The 23,734-nt window shown below is 38.0% G+C and overlaps 1 protein-coding gene across 1 annotated transcript in view; it reads left to right on the forward strand.

Annotated features, from left to right (window-relative positions):
- The window catches only part of fat2 (FAT atypical cadherin 2), a 102,129-nt gene that overhangs the window by 27,955 nt on the left and 50,440 nt on the right, over window positions 1–23,734 (forward strand). Inside the window, exons 4-11 of the mRNA XM_015036480.1 lie at window positions 5,540–5,598; window positions 6,500–6,811; window positions 8,186–8,396; window positions 16,833–16,972; window positions 17,482–17,544; window positions 18,530–18,742; window positions 19,175–19,385; window positions 19,929–23,596. Of these exons, the coding sequence (XP_014891966.1) occupies window positions 5,540–5,598; window positions 6,500–6,811; window positions 8,186–8,396; window positions 16,833–16,972; window positions 17,482–17,544; window positions 18,530–18,742; window positions 19,175–19,385; window positions 19,929–23,596 (4,877 nt within the window). The remainder of the gene's footprint in view (window positions 1–5,539; window positions 5,599–6,499; window positions 6,812–8,185; window positions 8,397–16,832; window positions 16,973–17,481; window positions 17,545–18,529; window positions 18,743–19,174; window positions 19,386–19,928; window positions 23,597–23,734) is intronic.

Below are 23,734 nucleotides of genomic sequence, written 5' to 3' on the forward strand. Positions count from 1 at the left end.
TTATTTGTTATATTTGAATACATAAGCTTGAGGCATGATTACATTTTTTTGATGGAGAAAATTGAAACCCATTTTGTCCCTCCTCTCAAAAATCACTGACTTAATAAGAAAAAATGCTGTCACTCACTGTGCTGAATTATTGTGCGGAGGTGCTGGAATATGGGGCAACGCAGTGACCAAAGTCTGTTTTATAGTGATGTGGCATTCACAAACGATCTGATTCTTTTGAACTGCTCTTTACTTAAGAGGATAGAATTGGAACCTCATTGAGAGCCGTTCTTTGTTCTTGTAATGCTCTGTATACACTGCAGTAGCTATTATTATTCTACTTAATTAAACATAAATTGGTATTTATTTAATCAGCGAATAAACAAAACATAAGAACAGAAGAGCACAGCATGTTTGTTGCTCTTTGATTTTTTTCGTCACCAGTCATTGTGTCAGATGTTACAGCAGGAGAGAGGGTGAGAACAATCGTGCTTGTTTACTTCTTGCTTCGTTGGTCAGTCTTCATAGTTGAGTGTTTACGTTGGTGCAGACAGTGGTGGTTTCTGACATTGGCAATATGGACAATTGACTAGGGTGTTATCTTTTTAGGAATGGCACGAAACCGCTGCAGCTTTGCTTCCAGAGATGGAAGCAAAGCAAAACAAAGAGTTTGAATTGATAATGATACTGGTTAAATTTATTTCAGCTCTAAGAGTTTAATAACTAGGTGTTTTTATGGGGATGTGAATCTTTCAGATCAATTTAAGAAACAATTTTGATCGTATTTCACATTTTATTGTGTCATGTATCGCGGAGCACTGCTCTTGGTCTTGACTCAGTCCAGACCTCTCTCGGTCTTGATCTCGATTTGGTCTCGGACCCTAAAAGTCTTGGTCTTGTCTCGGTCTCGATACTCTCTGGTCTTGGTCTTGACTTGGTCTCGGTTTAGGTGGTCTTGACTACAATATTAGCAATGTGGAGTAAACAAGCAATTGAAATCCAGAATTTCTTTGAAAACATCGTTTTTGACAGCTTTATAATAACACAAATTGGTATAGTTAGTTGATAGTGAAACTATCAACTAACTGATAGAATGATAGAGGAAAAATGGGTAAACAAGAAAAAAATCACTCAGATATTTAATACTTAAACAGTAAATAATAAAGAAAGAGTTTAAATAAGTTTAAATATTAAACTTTAAAGTTAATTGAACATTTAATTTGAAAAGTTTTAATAATTTATATATTGAAAGAATAAAGCAGCTTAATTTTAATAACCAATATTTCCGAATTAGTAATAATTTAATTCCAATCGGAAAATCTGCTATTGTTATTAATACATTTTACGTGCTATCTTGTCAAAGAATTATACCATTGTCTGCTTAAGATAGCAATAATAACATTTCTAATAAATCTAATATTAAAGCTTATGATAAAATGTACAAAAACTTGTGGGATGAACTCAGCATGTTTTAATGGCCTATTTGCTGTCATGGAGATGAAATAAATCCCAGGCTTTTCAGTAATGGAAAAAAAAAAAAATCTGCTCAATTAATTATTGTAAAATCAAAGTCCTTTTGAAATCTGGGAAGACTGTTAAAGTCACAGTAGTTCATCTTGTCTGGTGTAGACATGAGATGACACCTGTGATACGACCAAACCAGCCTGGGTCGATTAGTTCTCGCAGAACAAATGTGCTCCGCCAGTTGCCACAAGCCTTACTCTTGAACCTCTTGAAACTCTCACAGGATATCATGTTTAATGGGGAGCCCACTCTACCTTTAACATGCACCAAAAGACGTCCTCAAGACTCTCCAGAGACCAATAACATTTTGCCATATGTCTAATGTCTTCTTAAAAAAAACGTAACTTTATTTTCTTAGATATTTTTTATGTGCAGCAATGTCTTGTGAAAATTCTCAGGAAAATAAAACTGAGACACAATGTAGTGTCTTTCTGTTCTGGATGACATCCAGAAATCTCTGAAGAAATGTGGCTGTCAGCTCAGATGAAGGCCAAGATACAAACAAAGACTCTATTACAAGTTAGAAACAGTATGTCCTTGCTTTTGAAACTCCCACTAATACTTCACAGAGCGGCAGTGTGTTTCTCAGATTATACTATGAAATTATTCTGAACTTTTATAAGTTGTTATTTGATCTACTAAAGTTTTTTTTTTTTTTTTTTTACTGTTCTGGGTCTGTCTGAATTAGACCTTACATCAAGATTGTCCGGATAGCTTTGTACCTTAAGGGGAACAGCTCCTCAGTGCTTCTACTGAACTGAAGATTTTATTATCATTTTGCATAAGCAGTTGGTGTCAGATGCTTCTTATCACCTTGTTTGGCAATACTTCCTCATGGTCACCAATTGGGCATTTTACCACTGGCCATGTTTGAAAGTTGAGAACAATTTTCCAGGTGATATATTGCATGTATAGTTCTGAGATTTAGACATGGCAAAAACTACATAAAGTCCACATTGTGTTTGTGAATTAATCTTGAAACAGTCTGTGTGTTGAAAATTATTGCAGTAAATGTACAAATTCTGCATTACATCATGAGGAATAGAGTGTTCTGCTTTAGATCAGATAACAGTCAAGCTGTGAATGTTTTTTTGCTCATGGATGGCAGCTCAGCATTGTTCTTTTTAAATCGCTCTTTCCTGCAGGCAGCGACAATTCTTGCCTCATCTCTTTTCAGGCACTTGTTTATCCGCATGACTGGATTTGCATACATTTGTTATTGAGGGATTTCTGCATTCTCAGCTTAACATAGACTTTCCCTTTTCAAACCTGAAACTGTGGATTTAGACACCTGCTCTGCAGTCTTAAATCACCGAAACGACTCACTGATCATCCTAACATGCTCAGAAACATAAAATAGAATTTTATGAAGCTCAGTGAATATATATACAGGTATTACAAAGAAGAGAAGCGACAGTTTTGGAGCTTCAGACCAGTTGTGAATTGGCAAAGAAAGATGAGGAAACAAACAAATGGCGCTGACATGTGAGGCAGCGCTGTTTATCTTCACGTAGTTCTGACAGGCCTTCAGTGCCGCTGAGTGAAAACAGGCAATGTGGGAGAGATGAAGCTTTACCCCAATTCCCATGTCTTTCCTGCTGAGAGAAACACACTTTCTCATGTGGCCCACCTGTCTTGTTGTTGTCCTCTCAGCTGGGCTTGTTTGCACCGTCGTAAAAGGACAGAACGACTCTCTACAGGGCCTTTCACTCCACCTTTGACCCCTTAGACATCCCTCCACATAACAACGCCTGCACCTCATTTGGCGCTGCCTGACCAAACACTTTGGGGGACTCTCTAAGGGCAGCTGTTGATCCTGACATTTTGTCTGTTTGCATTTGCAATTCAAACAGCCGGGTGCTGCAAAGATGTCAAGGTTGTTTTCCCTGTGTATACAGTTTGAATACTTCTCTAGCATTTTAACAATGTATGTCATTCCAATCATCAATTTTTTTTTAGAATTCCTTACCTCTGCTCTTAAAAGGCAGCTGAGATTTGTAAGAGAATATTAGTGAACAAACAGCAAAATAAAGACCAAGGAACACCCCTGCCAGGTCTTGGAGACATTTTAGAGAGGAGTTCTCAGCAAGGTTACAATATATATCAATATTTCAAGGTTTGAACATCTTTAAAGTGAAACTAACCCCCAAATATATATTTTTTTGTTAGTTATGAACTGTCTAAACAGGTTATTTGCTTTTGTACAAATTTTGACATTTTCGTGCAATTAGTTTAGTTCAGTGCACAAAAATGTGGGAAAAGACAGATTAAAAACCTGGTATGTAAATTATTCTGATGAAAAATAAAGGTAAGAAAGAAAACACAAAAAATAGATTACATGTAAAACTAAAATCTGAGATTAAACAGTCTTAATTATCCATAACTTATTGTGTATGTCATACTTGTTTAGAGAGAGAACAGAAGTGGTAAACATTCCAACAGCGATCGCTATTGTTCTCCTAAAAAATTGTTCTGAGAGTGGGAGCAAAGTTCAAACCCTGCCTCTGTCTCCGTCTGTTGGATTATCAGTCGGGGAGTAAGTAGCGGAAATTGTGAGACTGACTCCTCTAACCTCAGAAAATGTAATGGGGAAGACAATTTCTGAAGCAGTTCAGATACATTTTGTTGATGGATTAAAGTTCTCATTATGTTTCCTGCCAAAGCCATCTGGGCAGCGTCCCTGCAACTATTTCACATTTTCTGTCTGCTTGCCGTCTCTTATTAGTTGATTTACTAAACACCTCATATGCAGAGAAATGGTGAAAACGAAGCCACTTGTTTGGTTCATGTCCTTCTTTAAGAAAGAGACTTTTTTACTAACATATTCAAGAAATAAAATTTTCCAAAGATACTTTTTTTTTGTCAGGCACACTGCAGTCTTGAATCAAAAAAATGTTTCATCATAAAGTCATTTTGGTTATTAGATTTGGAAACGTAGCTAACAGTAATTAGCTGCCTTAGCCAAGTATTCCTGGTAACGATGCAGGAAGATTGCTTAGAGAGAGTAGCTACTGATTTAATAGCATCTTTGGACATCAGATAAGAAAAAAATCCTAATAAAAGCATATATTTTCTTTATGCTCACAATACCTGCTGCTGAATCCTTGCCCAAGTTATTTGTACTGACTGGCCATGGTTTGTCTTTTTCTATCATATTGGGAAACCAAGTTTCTGATTGTTTCACAATCCCAGGGCACAAGAAGTTTGTTACAGGAGGAACTGGTTTTAGTTGGCAAAAAGAAATCCCTTTTTTTTCCTGTTGTTTGTGTTTACTTCATCCATGTTTCCTGCTTTGAAAGTGCTCTTTCGATTTATTTTTTATCTCAAATAGGGGGGCAAAAAATAAAGTTCCCCTATTGAAGGGGGGCCTTATTTGACATATTTGAATTAAAAAGGCTTTTCTTGTCAAGGAAACCTTTCTTTTGCTGTTTATGATATTTATATAATAGCGACTGGGAACATCTGTTGAATAGAGGGAGGTTCCTATAAACTGATACAAAATGCTTTTGGGCTCAATCTAAAATGGAAATGTCCTGACATGTTTTAGTTCTCTGCATTTTATACAAGGATTATTTTGAAACTGTAAATACAAAAAAAAAAATAATGTTTTTTTGTTTTGCAATATTAAATAGTGAGAAGTTCCCAGATATTGTGGGTACAAATGCTATTCAATCATCTATGTGTGGAAGTATCTGGTTTTATTAGTGTTACTCAGATGTTTCCTTTGGTGCTTAGCTTTATTTTTCTCTTCTCTAAAATAAAAACATGACCTTTAAACCTAAACATATTCTTATTCCACACACGAACAAACTTTAAAGCAAGCAAACATGAATGTATTGCATAAGAAAACACAGTAAACATAAAATAAACTGTGTTTACTCAGGTGTGATCGGCTCTGTTTTTCTGCCCCAGACGAGACACAAATGTGCACATATAACTTTCACCTGTCTTTGTTTGTTTAGGTGTAATGTCCTCTCTCACTCTTCTGGACTAACACTAACCACGCTGATTGTGTCTGTATTCACAGGTGTTATCAGCACACACGCTGCTCTGGACCGCGAAGAAAAACCCGAGCACAGCATCGAGGTCAGACTCCCATGAACATTTTCAGTATCTTCAAACCTACAGTAAAACTAAAATCCTGCTACTCTGTAATGCATTGACTTACCACAGTATCAATAAATCCATGACATGCTATGTTCTGCAGACTGTTAAAGGCAAGCTGCTGCCTGTTTAACCTCCTGTTTTTAATCCCACTTCTACAGAAAAGCAGCAGGCTTGTGTGCAGAAAACATGGCATCCAGTTGGAATGTTTTAATCAGCTGTAGGGAGGTGTGATAGCAGCAACAGATCACTGTTTGAATTCATCGAGGTGTCCTTTTAAACTCACTCAATATTCAGCAACACACTCTGAAATCTATCAGAGTAAACCATTTCTACTCACAGGAGCAGCAGGTGTTCAAGCTAACTTTTCTCGATTGGAAATATCTTTACTTTTAGTATTGATCTTGAGCTTCTGAGTTGGAAAACAGCTAAGTGACTGATTAATCCTCCATATCAATGTTTTGGCTCTGAAATAAGACATCCCACTTTTTTTGTAACTTGATTGAGTTTACGCAGCAGATTAATGAGAACCAAAGAATATTCAATGAGGTTTAATGCTACACAAATAAGGAGATGCTTAAATTAATCTATGTTGGTACCAGTAATGACCAGGTAACAGTTTAATATCCAAATGTGTGGTAAATGTTCACACCTTCTTGTTTAATTGATGATTTGCACAATCCTTAGTTTTGTTTTGTTTTTTTTCATCAAATTACACATTAGCATAATTATACTGCAAATACAAAAACAAATAAAAGAGCATATAAAAAAATCAAAATAACTAAAGAACCAAAAACATGAAAAAATGTTTCTAATTTAGTCATTTAGGTTTAAAATTTGAACAAATATCAAAACATTAAACCTTGCTTTTCTTCTCTTTCAGGTAATTGTATCAGACAACGGATCTCCACCTTTGCAGTCTACTGCCACGGTTGTCATCCAGGTCCTGGACACCAATGACGAAAGGCCGACGTTCACAGACAAACTTTTCCAAGTCAAAGTGCTGGAACAGCGCAATCATGACGGTAAACAGGAAGTCTGCAGGATAGTTGCACGAGACGATGACGAGGGCTTGAATGCTGCCATCACCTACAAGCTTCAGGATGGCACCGATGAGCGGTTTCACATCAACCCGCTGACTGGAGTGGTGACATCACAGGGAGATTTCTGGCCAGGGAACTACAGCATCCTCACAGTAGGTGTCCCATGTTGTTTGCATTGTTAGGAATTTCACAGCTTTTAGCTGTATGAGTCTGACTTTCAGAGTACAATGCCTTAAAAAAGGGAACTTTTTCAAATTTTGCTATGTTGCAACCAAAACAACATGGATGTTTTCTACTGTGACTTTATGCAGCAGGCCAGCAGAAAGTAGTGCTTATTTGGGAAGTGGACACACAATGACACATGGCTGTCAAATGCTTTGTAAATAAAAGTGTGAAGGTCTCCAACTTGACATTGGAGAGCAATTTAACCACATTTACTTTGGTATCACTAAATACCTTTTTATTGCAGAAGTCACAAAATTTACAAATCTGATTTTATTCATTTTGGTTAAGCATTATTTTCTTCCACTTCAATATGAGATCCAGATTGGAAAACCAGGGTCATTTTCAAACTATTATCTGTTAACACTATCAACAAAGATCTATGCATTTCTTTACTTTTTATGCATTCAAACTCTGTAGCAACAATTTATCCAACAAAGATTAAAGTCTGAGCAAGAGATGTTATGAGATGCAAACTGTCACAAGTAGGAGGATTTTTTTAGTTGATTATTCTGACACTGAAGTCAGAAGTTTTAGAATATTGAGTAAGAACATGCATAATTACACAGCATAAAAGCCTTAAAAGCTTCGTGTCATCAAGTCAGCAACATTGCTTACATTGATGGTTAGCGTTAAACATCAGAAAGTTGTTTTTTCACTTGCATAACCAACAAAAAACTTCTCATTTTTACATTTTCAGAGGTTTAAGTGTTTTATGTGAAACAGCAGAAAATCTACTGTTATCTTGCAATATTCCCTCTAGATGTTCAGTAGCAGTGAGAATTTCTTTTAAAGTTTATATAAGTATGGTAATGTAATAGAGACCCACGATTTACACTTGGTTACTTACAGAAACAAAAATATAAAGAATTGCTTTATTTCTAATTATCAATGCAAATTTTGTCGAGATAATAGGCTCCTGTAATTTAACGTTACAATGAGCACATTTTCAATAACAACATAATTTGTTTATTAACATAAAAAAAATATGGGATTATATCAGTATGTGCTGTAAGTGATTTAGGTCAGATTGCAAGCAGAAACATTATAGTGTCATTAAACCAGATGCAAGCATGCTACTTTTATCATGAAATAGCTTTATTGACATTAAATTAATGATCTCCATATGTCTCCACAAGAACATAATTGTTTCTCAGAACTCCTCAGAATTCTCAGTTTTGTGCAGTTAATTAAAATCCAATCCTGTTCATCATCCAAATATTCTTTCTTTTTTTTTTCTGGTCCACACACAATGAGATTAAGTCAATTTTTAGTATGAAAAAACTTTTTCTGTACCTTTCTAGATCGAAGCCACCGATCAGGGCATCCCTCCTCTCTCATCCAAAACTCGACTCGATATTGAGTGGGTCCGCCGTCCACCACCGTCCAGCAAACCAATCACATTCGAAGAGCCTCACTTCAACTTCGCTGTCATAGAAACAGAATCTGTCACTCAAATGGTGGGCATCATCGCGATAGACACACATCTCGACTTCCTGCGGTACAACATTGTAGGTGAGTGAACAGACTTAGATTCTCAGCAGAGTATCGATCAAAGCAGCAGAACTGATGAGAGAAGCAGAATGAACTTCGAGTTCTAATGAAGAGTAAGCATCTCAGAAACGAGGTTAATGATTCCTAAAAGAAAACAAGGTTTTAAAATACTATTAATATTTATTTCTATAGGTTTCTAAATTTGACAAGAAAGAATAGAAAACAAACTGCATGAAGCTCCAGAAACGAGCATGCACTGATCACCGAGTAATGGCTCCTCATAGATCACAGCGAGTCTCTCCGACTCTGGCTCTGTGTGACATTAAACTCCAGCGACTGGAGGGAAATTATATTTGACATTCAGTGTATTGCAACTTCCACTAGAGTGCTGACTGTGGGAGCTGTGGTTTGGGCTGCAGAAAACAAACAGCTCACAATCATCATCCATCTTTATGAACAGCCTTATAATGTGATGTAGGATATTTTCTAAAGGTCAGCAAAGGGCTGCAATGCTAAGTAATGTTGGAACCCTAAGAGTGGAAGGAAGAAAATCAACTTTTACTTCACTGCTTCCAGGAGTTATTGTGGTACTTGTATTTGTTTTTTGTATTTCATTTGAAGTTTAAAGCTTGTGGGATTTTTAGAGCTGTGGACAGAAAATATTCTTCATGAGGAGAATGTACTATGGAATCATTGCAAAAAACCCCAAAAACATATGTACCGATGGAAGGAGATAAGAGATTAAAGACCTCTCTCTCTAATTATTATCCAGCCTTGAACAATATTGTTGGAGAAAACTAGGTGCTTTGTGAATGGGAAAGTAGGTTGTAGAAAGTATTAACAGCAGGGGTGGTAATAATTAGCTTTTTTCCCATCAAATAAATGTGCTCAAAGTAAGATTGAGTTTTTTATTCTTTGGTGCAAGATTATGGTAGTGCAATAACAGTATTTTTGCATGTCTTTAATAGGTATACTTACTAAAGCTTTTTAAAACTTTTTAATACTTCTGTGAAATTAATATAGGTTAGTATAATGCATGTTTTGAGATTATACTAACAGGAATTATGCGTTTTATATGTAAAGACAGCCAAGGTTTCTAAACTGCAAGTATACATTTGTAATTTATGTCTTCTCTGCTCTTCCTGCTGTTCTATGCTTCAAAGGACGTTAATCTTCTGGCTTAGTTTACTAGCTTTTATAACTTTTCTTCTTGCAAGGTTTAGTCTTGATTGATTTTAGTCCAGTGAAAAGACTCTGACGGCCATCATTAGCCACCAACCACCCAGCTCTTCATAATAGTGTCAGTGCATGAGTTTGTTTTTAAAAGCCATATTCCGGTTTACAGAACTGCCCTGCAGGTACATCTATTATTGTAATTGCATTCTTTTGTTTATTTCTTTTTTAATTGTGGTTTTTGCTTGTTGGCTTAACATCCTGCTGCCTCTGTGTGTTGTCTGACAGAATCAGGTCAGAGTGATTTCAGCTGTTTGTCTGCTGTTAAAAACATGGGCCTTTCACTGTAAACAGTACTTAAAAAGCAGATTTATAAAGCGTCATTTTTTATTCATTTTTTCTCAGAAGTTAAAGCACTTCATCCAAACAGTGTGTCTAATTGGACTCTGTTGCTGGCATGTTCTGCCCCCAAGCTGAGAACATTCTTTGACATGACATCTAGGAACAAACACTGTACCATAAATAGGTGAAAATTACAGAATATTGCCTTTAAAAGGTTTTGACGGAGTTGCCATTTTGTTTATTGTTTTCAGAGGAAGGTTCATTCATTGAGCACTTTAATTAAATTTCCTTGAACATTGGCTCATGATGGCGGAATAGACCGATGCATAGGTAAAGAGGAGAAACAACGGGGCCTTGTGTCCAGCTGTATCACCAGGTAGTTTCTCTCTGTGAGAGAAAATCAGCAGTAATCCTCGTCTCATCAGCTGCCAAGTCACTATAAGGGAAAGATTTGCGATCTGCCCTCCTTCTTCTCGCCTTCCTTTGCCTCTTACTCCACTCTGCCCTGAACATTACTGTCACACACACCCTCTCAGAAAATGAAAGGTGTGAAAACCTTCCCAGCTAAAGTGGAAATGAGCCCTCCGGATGTCTCCGGAAGTGCTTGTGAGAGCCGCTCTCTTTGAGCCTCACAGGAAGACGTTTTCATTTTTCCTGCCAAGCAGGGCAGCGTGTGACTAGAAAAGGCCGAAAGCTCCTCCTGTTCGGTTTTCTGTGCAAAGCTTGACCGGTGCCAGAACTCAGCAGATCACAACAAAGACTCAGTGCATCCCACAGAGGACACTCTGCTGCCTCTGAGCTGCTGACATTTGCAGCTGACATTTATTATGTCACAAAGAGAAGGCGTCCTAATCATCCTGAGTGATACTGATAGTCAGTATCATTCAGCAATATTAACATAAGTAAAGTCATTTTAACAAACAAACATAAAAAAATATAATTTGGCACATGCTGCTATACTTAAGTACTTTGGGAGTTTTGTGGAGTCAACAATTGATCAAAGTTTTACTGCTGAATTAACCATAAAATTGCAACAAAAATCCAAGCTTTCTGAATTCCCCTCAATAGATGGAGTTTAACTCTCTTTTTCTGCTCTCAACGTCGACATACATTGAAAGAAAAATACTCCAAAAGGAAGGTGGAATTTATTTGTGTGTGTTAATTTGTTGATTTTGTAACATGAGAGTAGTAATGAGATGCTAAAAGATAAAACCTTTTTTTGTATTTCGCTGGCCAGGGTCTGCAACTGCTGTGATTGGTTGGTTGTAAAAGTCGGAGCTAAAGTGTTTGTTGTGTTGCAGGATATTTCTGCTGTATCTCGTTATTACCTCTGAAATGATCATTTCTGCCCTGTCACCCGTCACTTCAATCAGGCCACCTTCTTTGTCCCCCCTCCTCTTTAATTTACTTTTGTGCCACTATCACAACATGATAGGACAGGCTGTCATGTTTCTGTTTTATTTCACTGCGTTCTGATTGCTCTGTGGTCATGTATCTCCGACCTTCATCTCTGCGTTGGCATACGAGGGGCTGTTGTGTCACAGGATTCCTCTCCCAGGCTGATATGATCCAGTATTTATAGCCCTATTTTGCCTTCCTCCTCTCCAACAGCAGAACACTGATTCCTATCGTTGTTTTTTGGCAGCACGATAACTCACAGGGCTTTCTTAGCTGTCAAAATAACTCAGAGACTACCTGTGAATGTGTAAAAACAATAGGTCTGCGACACAAAGTGGGATTGCAAGCATGGATGGTGACGTGACTGTTTGTGGATGGATGTGGGCCTCTGGACTGGGGTACCTGCTGGGTTTGTTGTGGTCAATATGAGGGTCACGACCTGCAAAGACAGAAGGATTAATTTAATGTTGACAGACGCTCTAGGGGTGGAGGTCACAACCATAAAGTAAAAATCATTTTGTCACATTATGTTTTTAAGTGTTTTTCAGCCACATTCCTGTGCAGTTACTGGAGAAACATCCAGAGAAATAAATTGGAGATGAAGTCTGGGATCAGGTGTTTATAGCCAGACTCAAGCTAAAAATAATTTATCACATTTTCACTCCTGACCCCGACATCTTCTGCAGATGTTGCTTCTATTGGGGTTGTTAGATGTTTAAGATGATAGAAAGGAAAAAGACATTTCTCTTTAATTTGTTTCTAATTGTGCTGCACACGTTGTTTCACCTTTTGTAGGCTTTAAAGAGAATGAAAAATTAACAAAGACAGGGGGGGTGGGGGAAGTGACTATTCTTGAAGTGCTTTCTGAATAAAGACCAACAACCTTGAAGATTATGTGTGAGATGGGTTTTGATCAGTTTAAAGAGCAGTAAGTCAGAAACTCTTAACAAAAACCTGTTTTTAAATTCAATGTGAATCAGAGCTACAACTGTCACCTGCATATTCCTTCTTTATTTTTTTTTATACTAAACCTAATTTATTAAAATTCGACTAAGAACTTTGTCTGGTATATATTTACTTAATCTGTACTGTCAGAAAAGGAAAAGAGACATTGATGACCTCACCTTTGAAACAGTTTTAGTCCTTTATAACTTTAGAAGACTTTTAATAAAAAACAAATGATCGATCTTCGCTTCTGACACTCACCAGGACTCCAGGCTTATTCTCTCATCCAATGAGAGAAAAGGATGTTTTATCAGCAGGAGGGCCGATGTGATTCCCTGTGTTCGGATCGAGGGTAACATGAGGATGTTCCGCCTCCTCTCTTGTGCCGAATGGTTCAGGCAGGTCAGAAATCCTAGAGCAGACCCTGAAGCATATGGATGACAGGTTTAGAAATTAAGGTTCCCGACATTCTGTCACGGAGGAATTACTGGAGGAAGATGCGGTTGAAAAGGTTGTTTGTCTTCTGGTTATTTTGGCTCACCCTCCTCAACTTACCCTCCAGGGATCATCTAATGCAAACTCAGCTGTTCAGTGGAGCTGTTTTGACTCCTTTTAGAAGTGCTTAACTAAAGAGCATCTTGTAGCTAATTCATGATCTACAATATATTTATTTAAAAGTCTATAATAACTAATAGATGTGATTTTTACATTGACCCTACTCAAGCACAAATCAAGAGCTAAACTTTCATAAAAGGATTTAATCTTTGTTTAGCCAATGAACTTTAAGGGCATTTTGTACACTATGAGCATAAATTAAACAGTGGATGAAAACAAGCTCAGCACTTTGTTCAGTGATGAGGTTATTCTGCTTCAAAAATTTTACTGCCAGATTCCAGAGATCAGCAGAAACAACAGACGATGTTTAGGATATATTGGACCTGGATATGTTTATGGAATCTATTGTATTGTCAAACAGCTTTTCTGCTGTCCTCACTGTCCTTTGCGTTATTGCATCTAAACCTTTGCAGTGGCTTGCAATGACCTAGCTGGTTGGTTATAGACTAACACAAATGCAGTCCACACTTCAGATTTTCTTTTAAGAATATTTTTTAAAATTATGCATCTTTTTTTCTTTCCATTTCACACTTACATGTAACTTTGAGTTGGTCTGCTCCATTAAAACCCAAGAAAGTACAATATAGTTTTTTATGGCTGTGACAATTCAAAATACGGATAATGTTTGGGAGTATAATTCATTTGAAGGGCAGAGTTTGATATATAAAAAAATAAAATAAAATCTGACACGTTTTTGAAATTATTTTTAAGGATTCATCCTCACTCAGAAAGTAAGACAGGCTTCTCTAATCCACTTTTTCTGTTAAGAGACATTTTAATAACATCAAAAGAAAGAGCTTTTATCTTCTGGTCAGAGAGCAAGAAACATTTGTTGTCTACTAATATGTAAATTAACTTTTTGTCCTGGTATAAGATATGTGTGGTCTTCATTATCTTCTATCTTCATTCCAATCTGCTGGAGTAAAGCCAAGAATTGTCTTGGAAATTACTGATGGGCTTGAAGCTGCTCAGCTTGCCTTGTTCCACTGGGGGCTTTGACCCAGATAAACATTTAGAGGATGTATGGAAGGATAGATGGATAAAATCCTGGTCTGCACATTTTCCCTCCCAGTGTATCATCCTTGAAGCCCACAGAATAACAAGAATGAAAGATGCTTTTTGCTTGGCTGGTTCCAGGAGCAAAGGATCCTCCAACCGTGGCAGTGACATCATTTTTGGCTAGAGATGATCAGCAACGTGAAAAATTGTCCCCACAGAACATTTTCTTCTCTGTCTGCTGAGACTACAGGTCATGATGTGCGAAAGTGTGTCCAGTCTTGAACGGCTTCCAAATTTAAACCACTACCACATACCAAACAGTCAGTCTGGTTTCTGGTTCTAGACATTTCAGTTTGATCATTGAGTTGTAACTGAGAAATACTCCTCGCTGTGGTCCGATTATTTTTGTGTCTGTTTCAAACAATACTTTGACCAAGTGTGCACAATAAAAGTTGAGAGAATAAAGATAAAAAGAAATCTGAAATAATTGTTGTCTTTATACCCGCTAGATATATATTGCAAAGGTTGATAATAAACACCATCTGGCTGAGCAGCCGTTAGGTTTACCTCTCTCATGTATGTGCACACAACATGCTGAGAGAGAGAAAGACGTGAAGCAAGACAAATCAAGGGGGGGTGCAGGATAAAAAGGGAAATATTCAGTATTAAAAAGAAGAGTGGTAGAGAAGTGATGGAGAAAAGTAAGAGAATGAGAGATGAAAGCAGATGGTGGGAGTGAGTCAGAAAAACTGGAGATTAAAATCACAGTATGTTAGATTATTAAGAGATTTGTGACAAAGAAAACAAGCCAACTCGCAGATAAATCAGGATACATCCGGGATTAAAAGTAAACTGTGGATACTGTGATGCAAATTACAAAAATAACACATTTATACACATGATGGAGATTAAAGTGGTGGAAACAAGGGAGGATCAAACTTTTCCAAGCCAGGCAATAAACAAAGAGAAGATTTTTGATTTATACCGCATTGCATAATTTTTTGTCAACAAAAAAATTTCGAATTGGGTTTCTAAAGCATTGTTTTACCTTGGTCACTTCAACCAAACCTACCAGACAAGAATTTATTTCAATTCCACATGGTGTTACAATTTGATCAGCACTTTAATGCTTTAAAAGCACAAATTGACCTATAAAGATGTAATTTTGCCATTGATTTAAAAAGGACACTATACTGTACACTACCACTAGACTGTGGGTGTTCAGTTAGATGGTAGCAAGTTTAAGAGTAGTAATATTTTGAGTGGGCCTCTCTGGATACTCTGGCTTCCTCCCACATTCCAAAATCATGACTGTTAGGATAACTGGTCTGTCTAAATTGTCTTTAGTTGTGAGTATTTGCATCATTGTTGGTCCTGTGTCTCTGTGTTCCCCTGTTATATACAACTCATTTTCAGTTCCTCCTTCCTGGTTCCTCCTGTATAATCCTGTTACTTCCCTGTGGTCCCTGGTTCCTGTGATTATTTTTATGGTTCTGCTCTGACCTATTGTGCTGCTTGTGATTTTTCTATTTTTTTTTTCCCTATAATTTTTTCATTAAACATTTTTTAATATAATACTGGTACAACCTCAAACTCACATCACGACAGTCCCTGTAGCTACACACCTGCAGGGATTATTACTCTTAAACTTGCTGAATAAACCTTGAAGGTTGTTTATCAAATTAATATTTGTTAACCTCAAAATAATACATAATGCAGCAACATTGTTAAGCTGAGACTAAAAACAGCTGCATTCAAATCCCTTTTCACCGAAGTACAACTGCTTGTCATATGTCTGAACACGTATTTAAGTGTTTATTATGTGATTAGGTTTTTATGGCTCGCAGAAACTGCAAAGACGAGACAAACTGTTTCCGTGTTCAAACAGATCCCTCATTTAGCATGCTTTTACTCACACATGCTTCAGCAGATAAGATAAAGCATATCAACCGTTTGAGACTGCTTAGGCATCTGATAAACTTTAATCTGTGCATAAACTAGACTATCTGGATTATTTCTCATGTCTAAGCCAGTTCTGCTTTAATTCAGAGCTGTTTCACTATTAATTCTGGGAACTCTTCATGACATCTGTCTTAAGTTTCAGCCAAAAGTTGAGTAAATTCAGTTTTAGACATCAGAGAAGATGTCTTAATCATATTAACTTGTGTGATATTAAAACTTTACTCAATTGCATAACCTCAAATAACAGCAGAGCATCTTTAACTATCTGACTTTTCTGAATATCATGCATCATTTATGAAACTCAATTTTTACAAGTGAACAGCAGACCAGTAATAAGTCATGTGAGGCATATGTTGCTTTTTTCAGTTTTTTCACCTCAGGATGCAAAGAAAAAGGTAGAAAAGTCTCAATCAGCTCTGTTTCTTCAAACATATGTATTTAAGATAAACCAGCTGCTGAGACTTTCTCATTAAGCAGGTTTTTTGGGGGGAAGAGGGAGCTGAACCTGGACAAGACTGTCAGTAAAATATGGGCTACAATTATTAACTACCACCGACTGACATGAGTCAGTGTTGCAAGATGAATTAAACCCAGTAGCATCATCCCTAAATGTTTGTACTCACTCAGACTCAGGTTGGAGGAGTTATAGCAGTTTAAAAATTAAGGACAGAGATACAGTATTAATTACGGCTCTTGCAGAGGATGGTGCAATTTGTCAGATCCTAAAGGACGATAAGACATGCTTTATTCCTGCAGTCTGTCAGATATTATGTCTTGAGGTTGTCTTTAATCATGTCTGCTCTTGATTTAGCATCTACATCTGCAAAATATCTCATATCTCTTCTAGTGTCATTTTTATGTCTGTTGTTGTGCTTGCCAATGCCTAAACCATGGCGGAGACCAAATTAACACCTGCATCAGAACAGCAGTGTTTCACTACGAAACCATGGCCATTCTTATACCAACAGATGGATGGATCGATAGCTCTGCCTTGAAGTTTTGTTGTTTTTCCTTGTTTCTTAGGTGGTGATGAAGAGAAAGACTTTGACATCCAAAGGAACGTAGGGACGATCTCAATCGCCAGAAAACTCAATGCTGCTCGCCGCTCCAACTACAACCTGACGATAGAAGTCACAGATGGCCACCGTAGCGCCACCACACAGGTTAGAAAATATAAAACAATAAAAATATAAAGCAAACCACAAGAAGCAATGCTAACACACTAAACAAACAAAAACACATTTCCAGAACATAAATTAAAAACTCTGAAAGTTCCTATTATTCTCAGCCGCAGCCATAAAAAACCTTTAACTTTTACTTTGTTTTGTGCTTTGATGTGCCCGGATCAAAGACATCTGAAGCATGGTATTATATGAAAACTGAAATTTTCTATATTGTCTGCTCTGCCTGTTTTAAGCCATAGCAGAAACTTTTCCTTTCTCCTCTTACATCTGTAACCAGAAAAGACAGTTGAACTGACATTTCTGTTTGATCAAATGAGACATTTTTACATGACTTATAAGGTCGTTTTTTCCTCTATTTTTAAAGTTATGGTGGTGCAAACTAACAAACAAAGGCTGAATTTGTCTAGATACCTTAATTTAATAAATCAGGTGATGGATCTTTCATGATTTTTCTTCCTTCATTTTTCAATCCTGTGTCCAATCTGCAGGCCAACATCCGTGTGTTGGACATGAATGAACACCGACCTGTCTTCCTGAAACCGCTGTATGAGGTGAGAGTTGATATTTAATCATACAGAGAATGATCCTCCAAAGGTCATGCATGAGTGCTTATAATGGGGATGTTGAGATGTAAAGCACCAGCAGAGACGCGTCAGCAGAAATTGAATATAATACAAGTTTAGACAGCCATTGATGTTGAAATGTCTTCTAAAGAATATAAGTAAAAGCAAACATTAAAGAAAACCAAGATTTACGATGTGTTATCCTTTCAAAAGCTCAATGTAAATAGTGTTATTTTTAGCTGAAATTCCTGTCTACATTTCATCCAGAAAGGCTATGACCTGCCTTGCTGGATTTCCTTACAGAAATCTGAAATGTGTTAGATTCTCAGTTGTGCCCTTAAGTACAGGATCTTTGTGGATAGATCCAGAAAGAGATAAACAACTGAAAGAGATCACTGTTTAAGACATGCTTTACTCCAGGTTAAAAAAAAAATGAAATGATACAGAAAATAAAAAAGAGGCAGATTCAGTACAGCAGCTTTTCGCCTAATATCTGTATAAAAACTGAATAGGTTCCTGTTAGACTTCCATTGAAAGATGTTTTGTGGATATTTCATGATTTGCTAAATGTGTATAATTTGCTGCTTTTGTCATGCAGTTTGTCATCCATATTTCATCATGTGAAAAAGAAGAAAGGTTCTCTTTCTGTGCTCTTTCATCCATTGTTTAACAACATTTGGAAAACTGAGGCCTTATAAAGCATTTGGTTCTTGAATTTGAGATGAACAAATATGAATAACCTGGGTATGTCTTTGAGACAGCACGGAAAGATTTTAAAAAGCTACGTTCTATGTTTTCTGACAACTTTACAACACTGTTATTTCTCTGTCTGCAGATGAGCTGACTCTTTTAGCTTGATATTCCTCTTCAGCTCTACTCCCTTTTTACCTTACTTCTTTATAAGAACCATCAAGAATCAAAACACAGTAAGTGTTTCCAGACTGCTTTGTGATCATCTGCTCTTGTCCTTAAGGTGAGGGTTCCTGAAGACACGTCCCTGTGGAAGGACATCCTGCAGATCAGCGCTAAGGACGATGACACCAACAGCAACCTGCTGTTCTCCATCCACAGCAGCCTTCATCCGGACAGCACCAAGTTCTTTCACCTGGATCCAAAGAATGGCATTCTGGTGATAACGGAGAAGCTGGACTTTGAGAAGATCTCTATTCATACACTCATCATTATGGTAACCATTTATTATGTAATGACAAAAAGTTTTAAAAATAAGACTTTGAATTTTGCACTGATGATAGACTGGTGGGATTTAATTGGTAAAATTTATGATTATGTTAATATTTAGTTTTTATAATTAAATTTTCTGTATTTGTTGCAAAACAACAACTGTTTATTGTTAAAATAACACTTATGTTTGATAAAATAGATATCAGGTATTAAAAAAATAGAAATATTTAAACACTAAAGATTTTGGTTGAAAAAATATGTAACTTAATAAAAATATAAAACAAATAGCAAAACAAAGATTTTATTTCTGCTATAATGAATGACAACCTCTTAATTTTATTTTGTTTTTTAAATAAAACCTTGCTACAGTGTTTGGTTTGGGAATGTAGAGGCCTTTTACCTCTTCACACGCTGCAATATTAACTCTCTTCTTCAGGTGCGTGACCAGGAGATTCCAATGAAGAAGAATTTTGCAAAAGTGATGATTCATGTGGAGGACTGTAACGACCACTCTCCAGCTTTCCTCAGCCCCCGTTATGAAGCTAGCATCTCTAATCTGGCCCCTGCGGGCTCTGAGGTTGTCCGAGTCAAGGCCCTAGACAAGGACATGGGGAGCAATGCAGACATCAGCTACTCGCTGCACTCTGGTGAGTTGCCCAGGCTTATTTTTATATTTTATCTGCGCTTGCTTCTTTTCACCTGAACGCTGCTTCACATTCATTTAGCTATACAAACCTGCTCCTGGGAGATGTCTCCGTTGCATCTGCAGTCTTTAAATCTTTCACACTGGGTTGTTTGGGATTATGGCGGATCACGGGTAATCAAAGATCCTGGGAATGTGTGAGACAGAGAATGATGCTTCAATGCCAGCTGCTGCAATCAAACACATTGTTGATTTAGTGTTTTATACAGCAAACAACAGCCATCTTTGTAATTGTCTTATCTCAGATTCACGCTTGTGAAGTTAAAAATGACCACTGGTGTGAGATAAATGTCACTGCTCCCAGAACAGTTTTTAAAGTTTAAGAGACAACAGAAGAATCAATGAGATAATACTGTTATCACTGAACACCGTGAAAAATAAATAGTTTTTTTCTGCACCTATTTTTATATAAAAATGACTTAATCATCAAAATCTAAAATTAGGAAGGTTTTTTATGTATAACATAGTATGTCTTACCTTCCTGCAGGTAACATTGACAACATCTTCTCCATTGATCCTGAGCTAGGCTCCATCAGCGTTTCCAAACCCCTGGACCTTCAGCCTCAGGACCAATTCCACTTAACAGTAAAAGCCAATGATCAGGGTTTCCCTCAACGTTCTAACCTCTGCTCTGTCCACATCCACATCCACATTTCTGATCAAACACCACCCATCTTCCCCGCGGATGAATATTTAACAGAGGTCAGTGAACTAAGTGCTCCCGGCACACCAGTGGTCACCATCTCTGCCTCCAGCCCATCTGCAGTGCATTATGGTATAGAGAGTGGAAACTTAAATGACACATTTCATATCAACCCCTACACTGGCTTGATTTCCACCAAAAGATATCTTGATTTTGAAACATGGGAGTCCTACAAGCTCAAAGTTACAGCTTCCACAACAGCTGGAGCCATGTCCAAGACTCTGGTCCATATCTATGTGATGGATGAGAATGATAATGCTCCTGTATTTCAGCAGAAGGAGTACTTGGGTCAAATCAGTGAATCAGCTCCTGTAAACAGCATAGTGACGGGGAAAAGAAGTGCACCGCTGGTAGTTCAGGCATTTGATGCAGATCGAGATTCAAATTCTCTGCTGACATATCTGATCCTTGAACCTGAAGCGCAGAAAGTTTTCAAGATTGACCCAAGTATGGGTACCATCTCTTTAATTTCACCAGTTGACTTTGAAGCCAAAGCTGAATATCACCTCACAGTACAGGTGAAGGACTCAGGGGAACCATCACTGTATGCAGCAGAGCCTGCCAAGGTCACTGTACGTGTCCTGGACCTTAATGACTGCGCGCCACAATTCACCGCCTCTGTGTATGAGTCATCTATCATTGTCCCAGCCGTCAGAGATACTGAGGTTGTACGTGTCACGGCCCATGATGGAGATTCAGCAGTCTCATACAGCATCTCTGAGGGAAATCTTCACAATGCCTTCTCGATTGATCCCAGTGCGGGAGTCATAACTGTGAGCAACGTGTCCGAGTTCAGGTCATTTTACCAGCTGACTGTCAGAGCTTCAGATGGCCTCTTTAAAGATTCAGCCACTGTCAACATAAATGTAACTGAGCTGATGCCAAGTGATCTAGAATTTCAGCATAAAATTTACTCAGCAAGCATTGCAGAAAACCTAAATACAGTGAAAACTTTGGCAGCACTAAAAGTCTCAGGATGCTACCTGAATGAGCCTCTTTTATATTCAGTCATCAACCCCATGGGAAGGTTTACTATTTCCCAAATGTCAGGGGTTCTTGAAACCACCGGCATTCCTTTTGACAGAGAGGAACAAGATATTTATAACGTAGTGGTAAAAGTTGAAGACACCAGAACCCCACCCAGAACAGCAACAGCTCAAGTCAAAGTTTTTATAGATGATGTTAATGACAATTCTCCACAGTTTCTAAATTTGCCTTTTTCAATGATGATTTCTGAAGACTCCGAGCCAGGAGATGTTTTGTACCAAGCAACTGCCATTGATAAAGATCTGGGTGAAAATGGATCGATCATGTATTCTCTGGAGGAGGATTTTGACCTCTTCAGGATAGATCCAGATGTGGGTGATGTATCCCTTCAAAGACCTCTTGATTTTGAAGCCCTGAATAAATACATGTTGACTGTTGTGGCTTCAGATGATGGCCTGCCAAATCATAGCACCACTGCTCAGCTCACTATTCAAGTAAGGAACAGAACCAATCCAGTTTTTCAGACTCTTCTTTATCCACTTAGAGTTCCTGAAAATGTTCCCCCATTCACCACCATTCTGCATGTTCAGGCCAGAAACCCTGAGGGATATCGGCTCATCTACAATCTTGAGGAGGAAAATGCTTCAAAGCATTTTCACATTGATTTTAAGACTGGAGTTTTGACCGTAACCAATCCTCTGGACTATGAGAGCCAGACAATGCATTTCTTGACAGTTCGAGCTACTGACTCTGTTACCGGAGCGTTCTCAGAGGCGTCTATTGAAATTGTAGTGGAGGATGTGAATGATAATCCACCACTTTTCCCACAGCTGACTTACAGTGTGAGCATTGCCGAAGGGCTTCCAATCAGCACCTCTGTGATCCAACTCAATGCGACGGACAAAGACTCTGGCAGAAATAAAGATTTGACCTACCGGATCATTAAAACTGAGGGAAACGAAACTGATTTCTTTGAGATCAATCCTAAAACTGGATTGATTATCACAAAACAGGTCCTGGATCATGAAGACATTGAACAGTTTAATTTGAAAATCAAAGCCACTGACAATGGGACTGTTCCTCTTAGTAGCGAGGTGATGGTTTTTGTAAATGTCACTGATGTCAATGACAATCCTCCTGATTTTGTCAGTTCTCAGTATGAAGCTACTTTAGATGAAATGGCCAAATGTGGCCACATTGTTATTAAAATTCAAGCTTCAGATCCTGACTCAGAGGACCTCAATAATCTCAAGTACAAAATAATTTCAGGTAACAAGGATCGATACTTCAACATTAATGAATCCTCAGGGATAATCTCCTTTTCCAACGTTTGCAAGAGGAATCTAGATCCTTACTACAACCTGACTGTGGCTGTATCCGATGGAGTGTTTCAGAAAACTGCCCCAGTTAGTATTGACATGATTAACAGAAACAGGCACAGTCCTTACTTCAAAAAGAGCATCTACGAGGCAGAGCTGGCTGAAAATGCAGAAGCGGGAACTCGTGTTATCCGACTGGCAGCTATCGATCCCGATGATGGGCCATATGGAAGTGTGGACTACACCATCATCAACAAACTTGCTGATGAGAAATTTGCCATCCTCAAAGACGGTCAGATTGTTACAACTCAACCGCTTGACAGAGAAAACCCTACCCAGAAAGTGATAGCAATAAAAGTGATGGCAAAGGATGGTGGTGGAAAAGTGGCCTTTTGCACAGTCAAAATTATTCTCACAGATGAGAATGACAATGTGCCTCAATTCAAAGCATCAGAATACCAAGTTTCAATTCAGTCGACTGTAAATAAAGGCTCTCCTGTCATTCAGATTATGGCTTATGATGCTGATGATGGTAAAAATGCAGATGTGACCTACACTGTGGATGAAGCTGAGGAAGTTGTAGAAGACATCATTGAAATCAACCCTTTCACAGGAGTGGTTAGTGTGAAGGAGAGTCTGGTTGGAATGGAGAACAAGATCTTTAACTTTAAAGTGAAAGCTCGTGACGGCAGCCTCCCTTTTTATAACTCCACTGTCCCTGTTCAGCTGAAGGTGGTTCCTCCAGAGGTCCCCCTGCCAAAATTCTCAGAACCACTCTACACCTTCTCTGCTGCAGAGGATTTTCCCATCGGGTCGGAGATTGGTTCAGTGAGGGCCGACTCTGACATGCCTCTCATCTACAGTCTGGTCAATGGGAATACTGTGGAAAGCAATAAAGACAAAGTTTTCAGCTTGGACCAGGAAAGTGGCACTCTGCTACTACAGAAGACCATAGACCATGAAAAAACAAAGTGGTACCAGATAGATGTGATCGCTCAGGGGAACCATAACGGGACAGACGTTGCATCGCTGGTCTCTGTCAGCATCCAGGTCCAGGACGTGAACGATAACCAGCCCATGTTTGATGCCAGCCCATATAGAGCCTTCCTGGCAGAAAATATGCCTGCTGGAACCACTGTTATTCAGGTGAGACAAACCAGGCTTTCTTTTATAGGTTTACTTCTCCCAATGTATTGAATGCATTTAATAGACCAGGGTCCTCTGAAGTTCAAGGAAATGCCAAAGTTCTTGTTGAACAGAGAAGCGTAAAATGGTGTCTAGTAC

The sequence above is a fragment of the Poecilia latipinna genome, unplaced genomic scaffold (assembly GCF_001443285.1).
Source record: "Poecilia latipinna isolate Pla-1442-1.1 unplaced genomic scaffold, P_latipinna-1.0 Scaffold370, whole genome shotgun sequence".
In the NCBI taxonomy this organism is placed as follows: domain Eukaryota; kingdom Metazoa; phylum Chordata; class Actinopteri; order Cyprinodontiformes; family Poeciliidae; genus Poecilia; species Poecilia latipinna.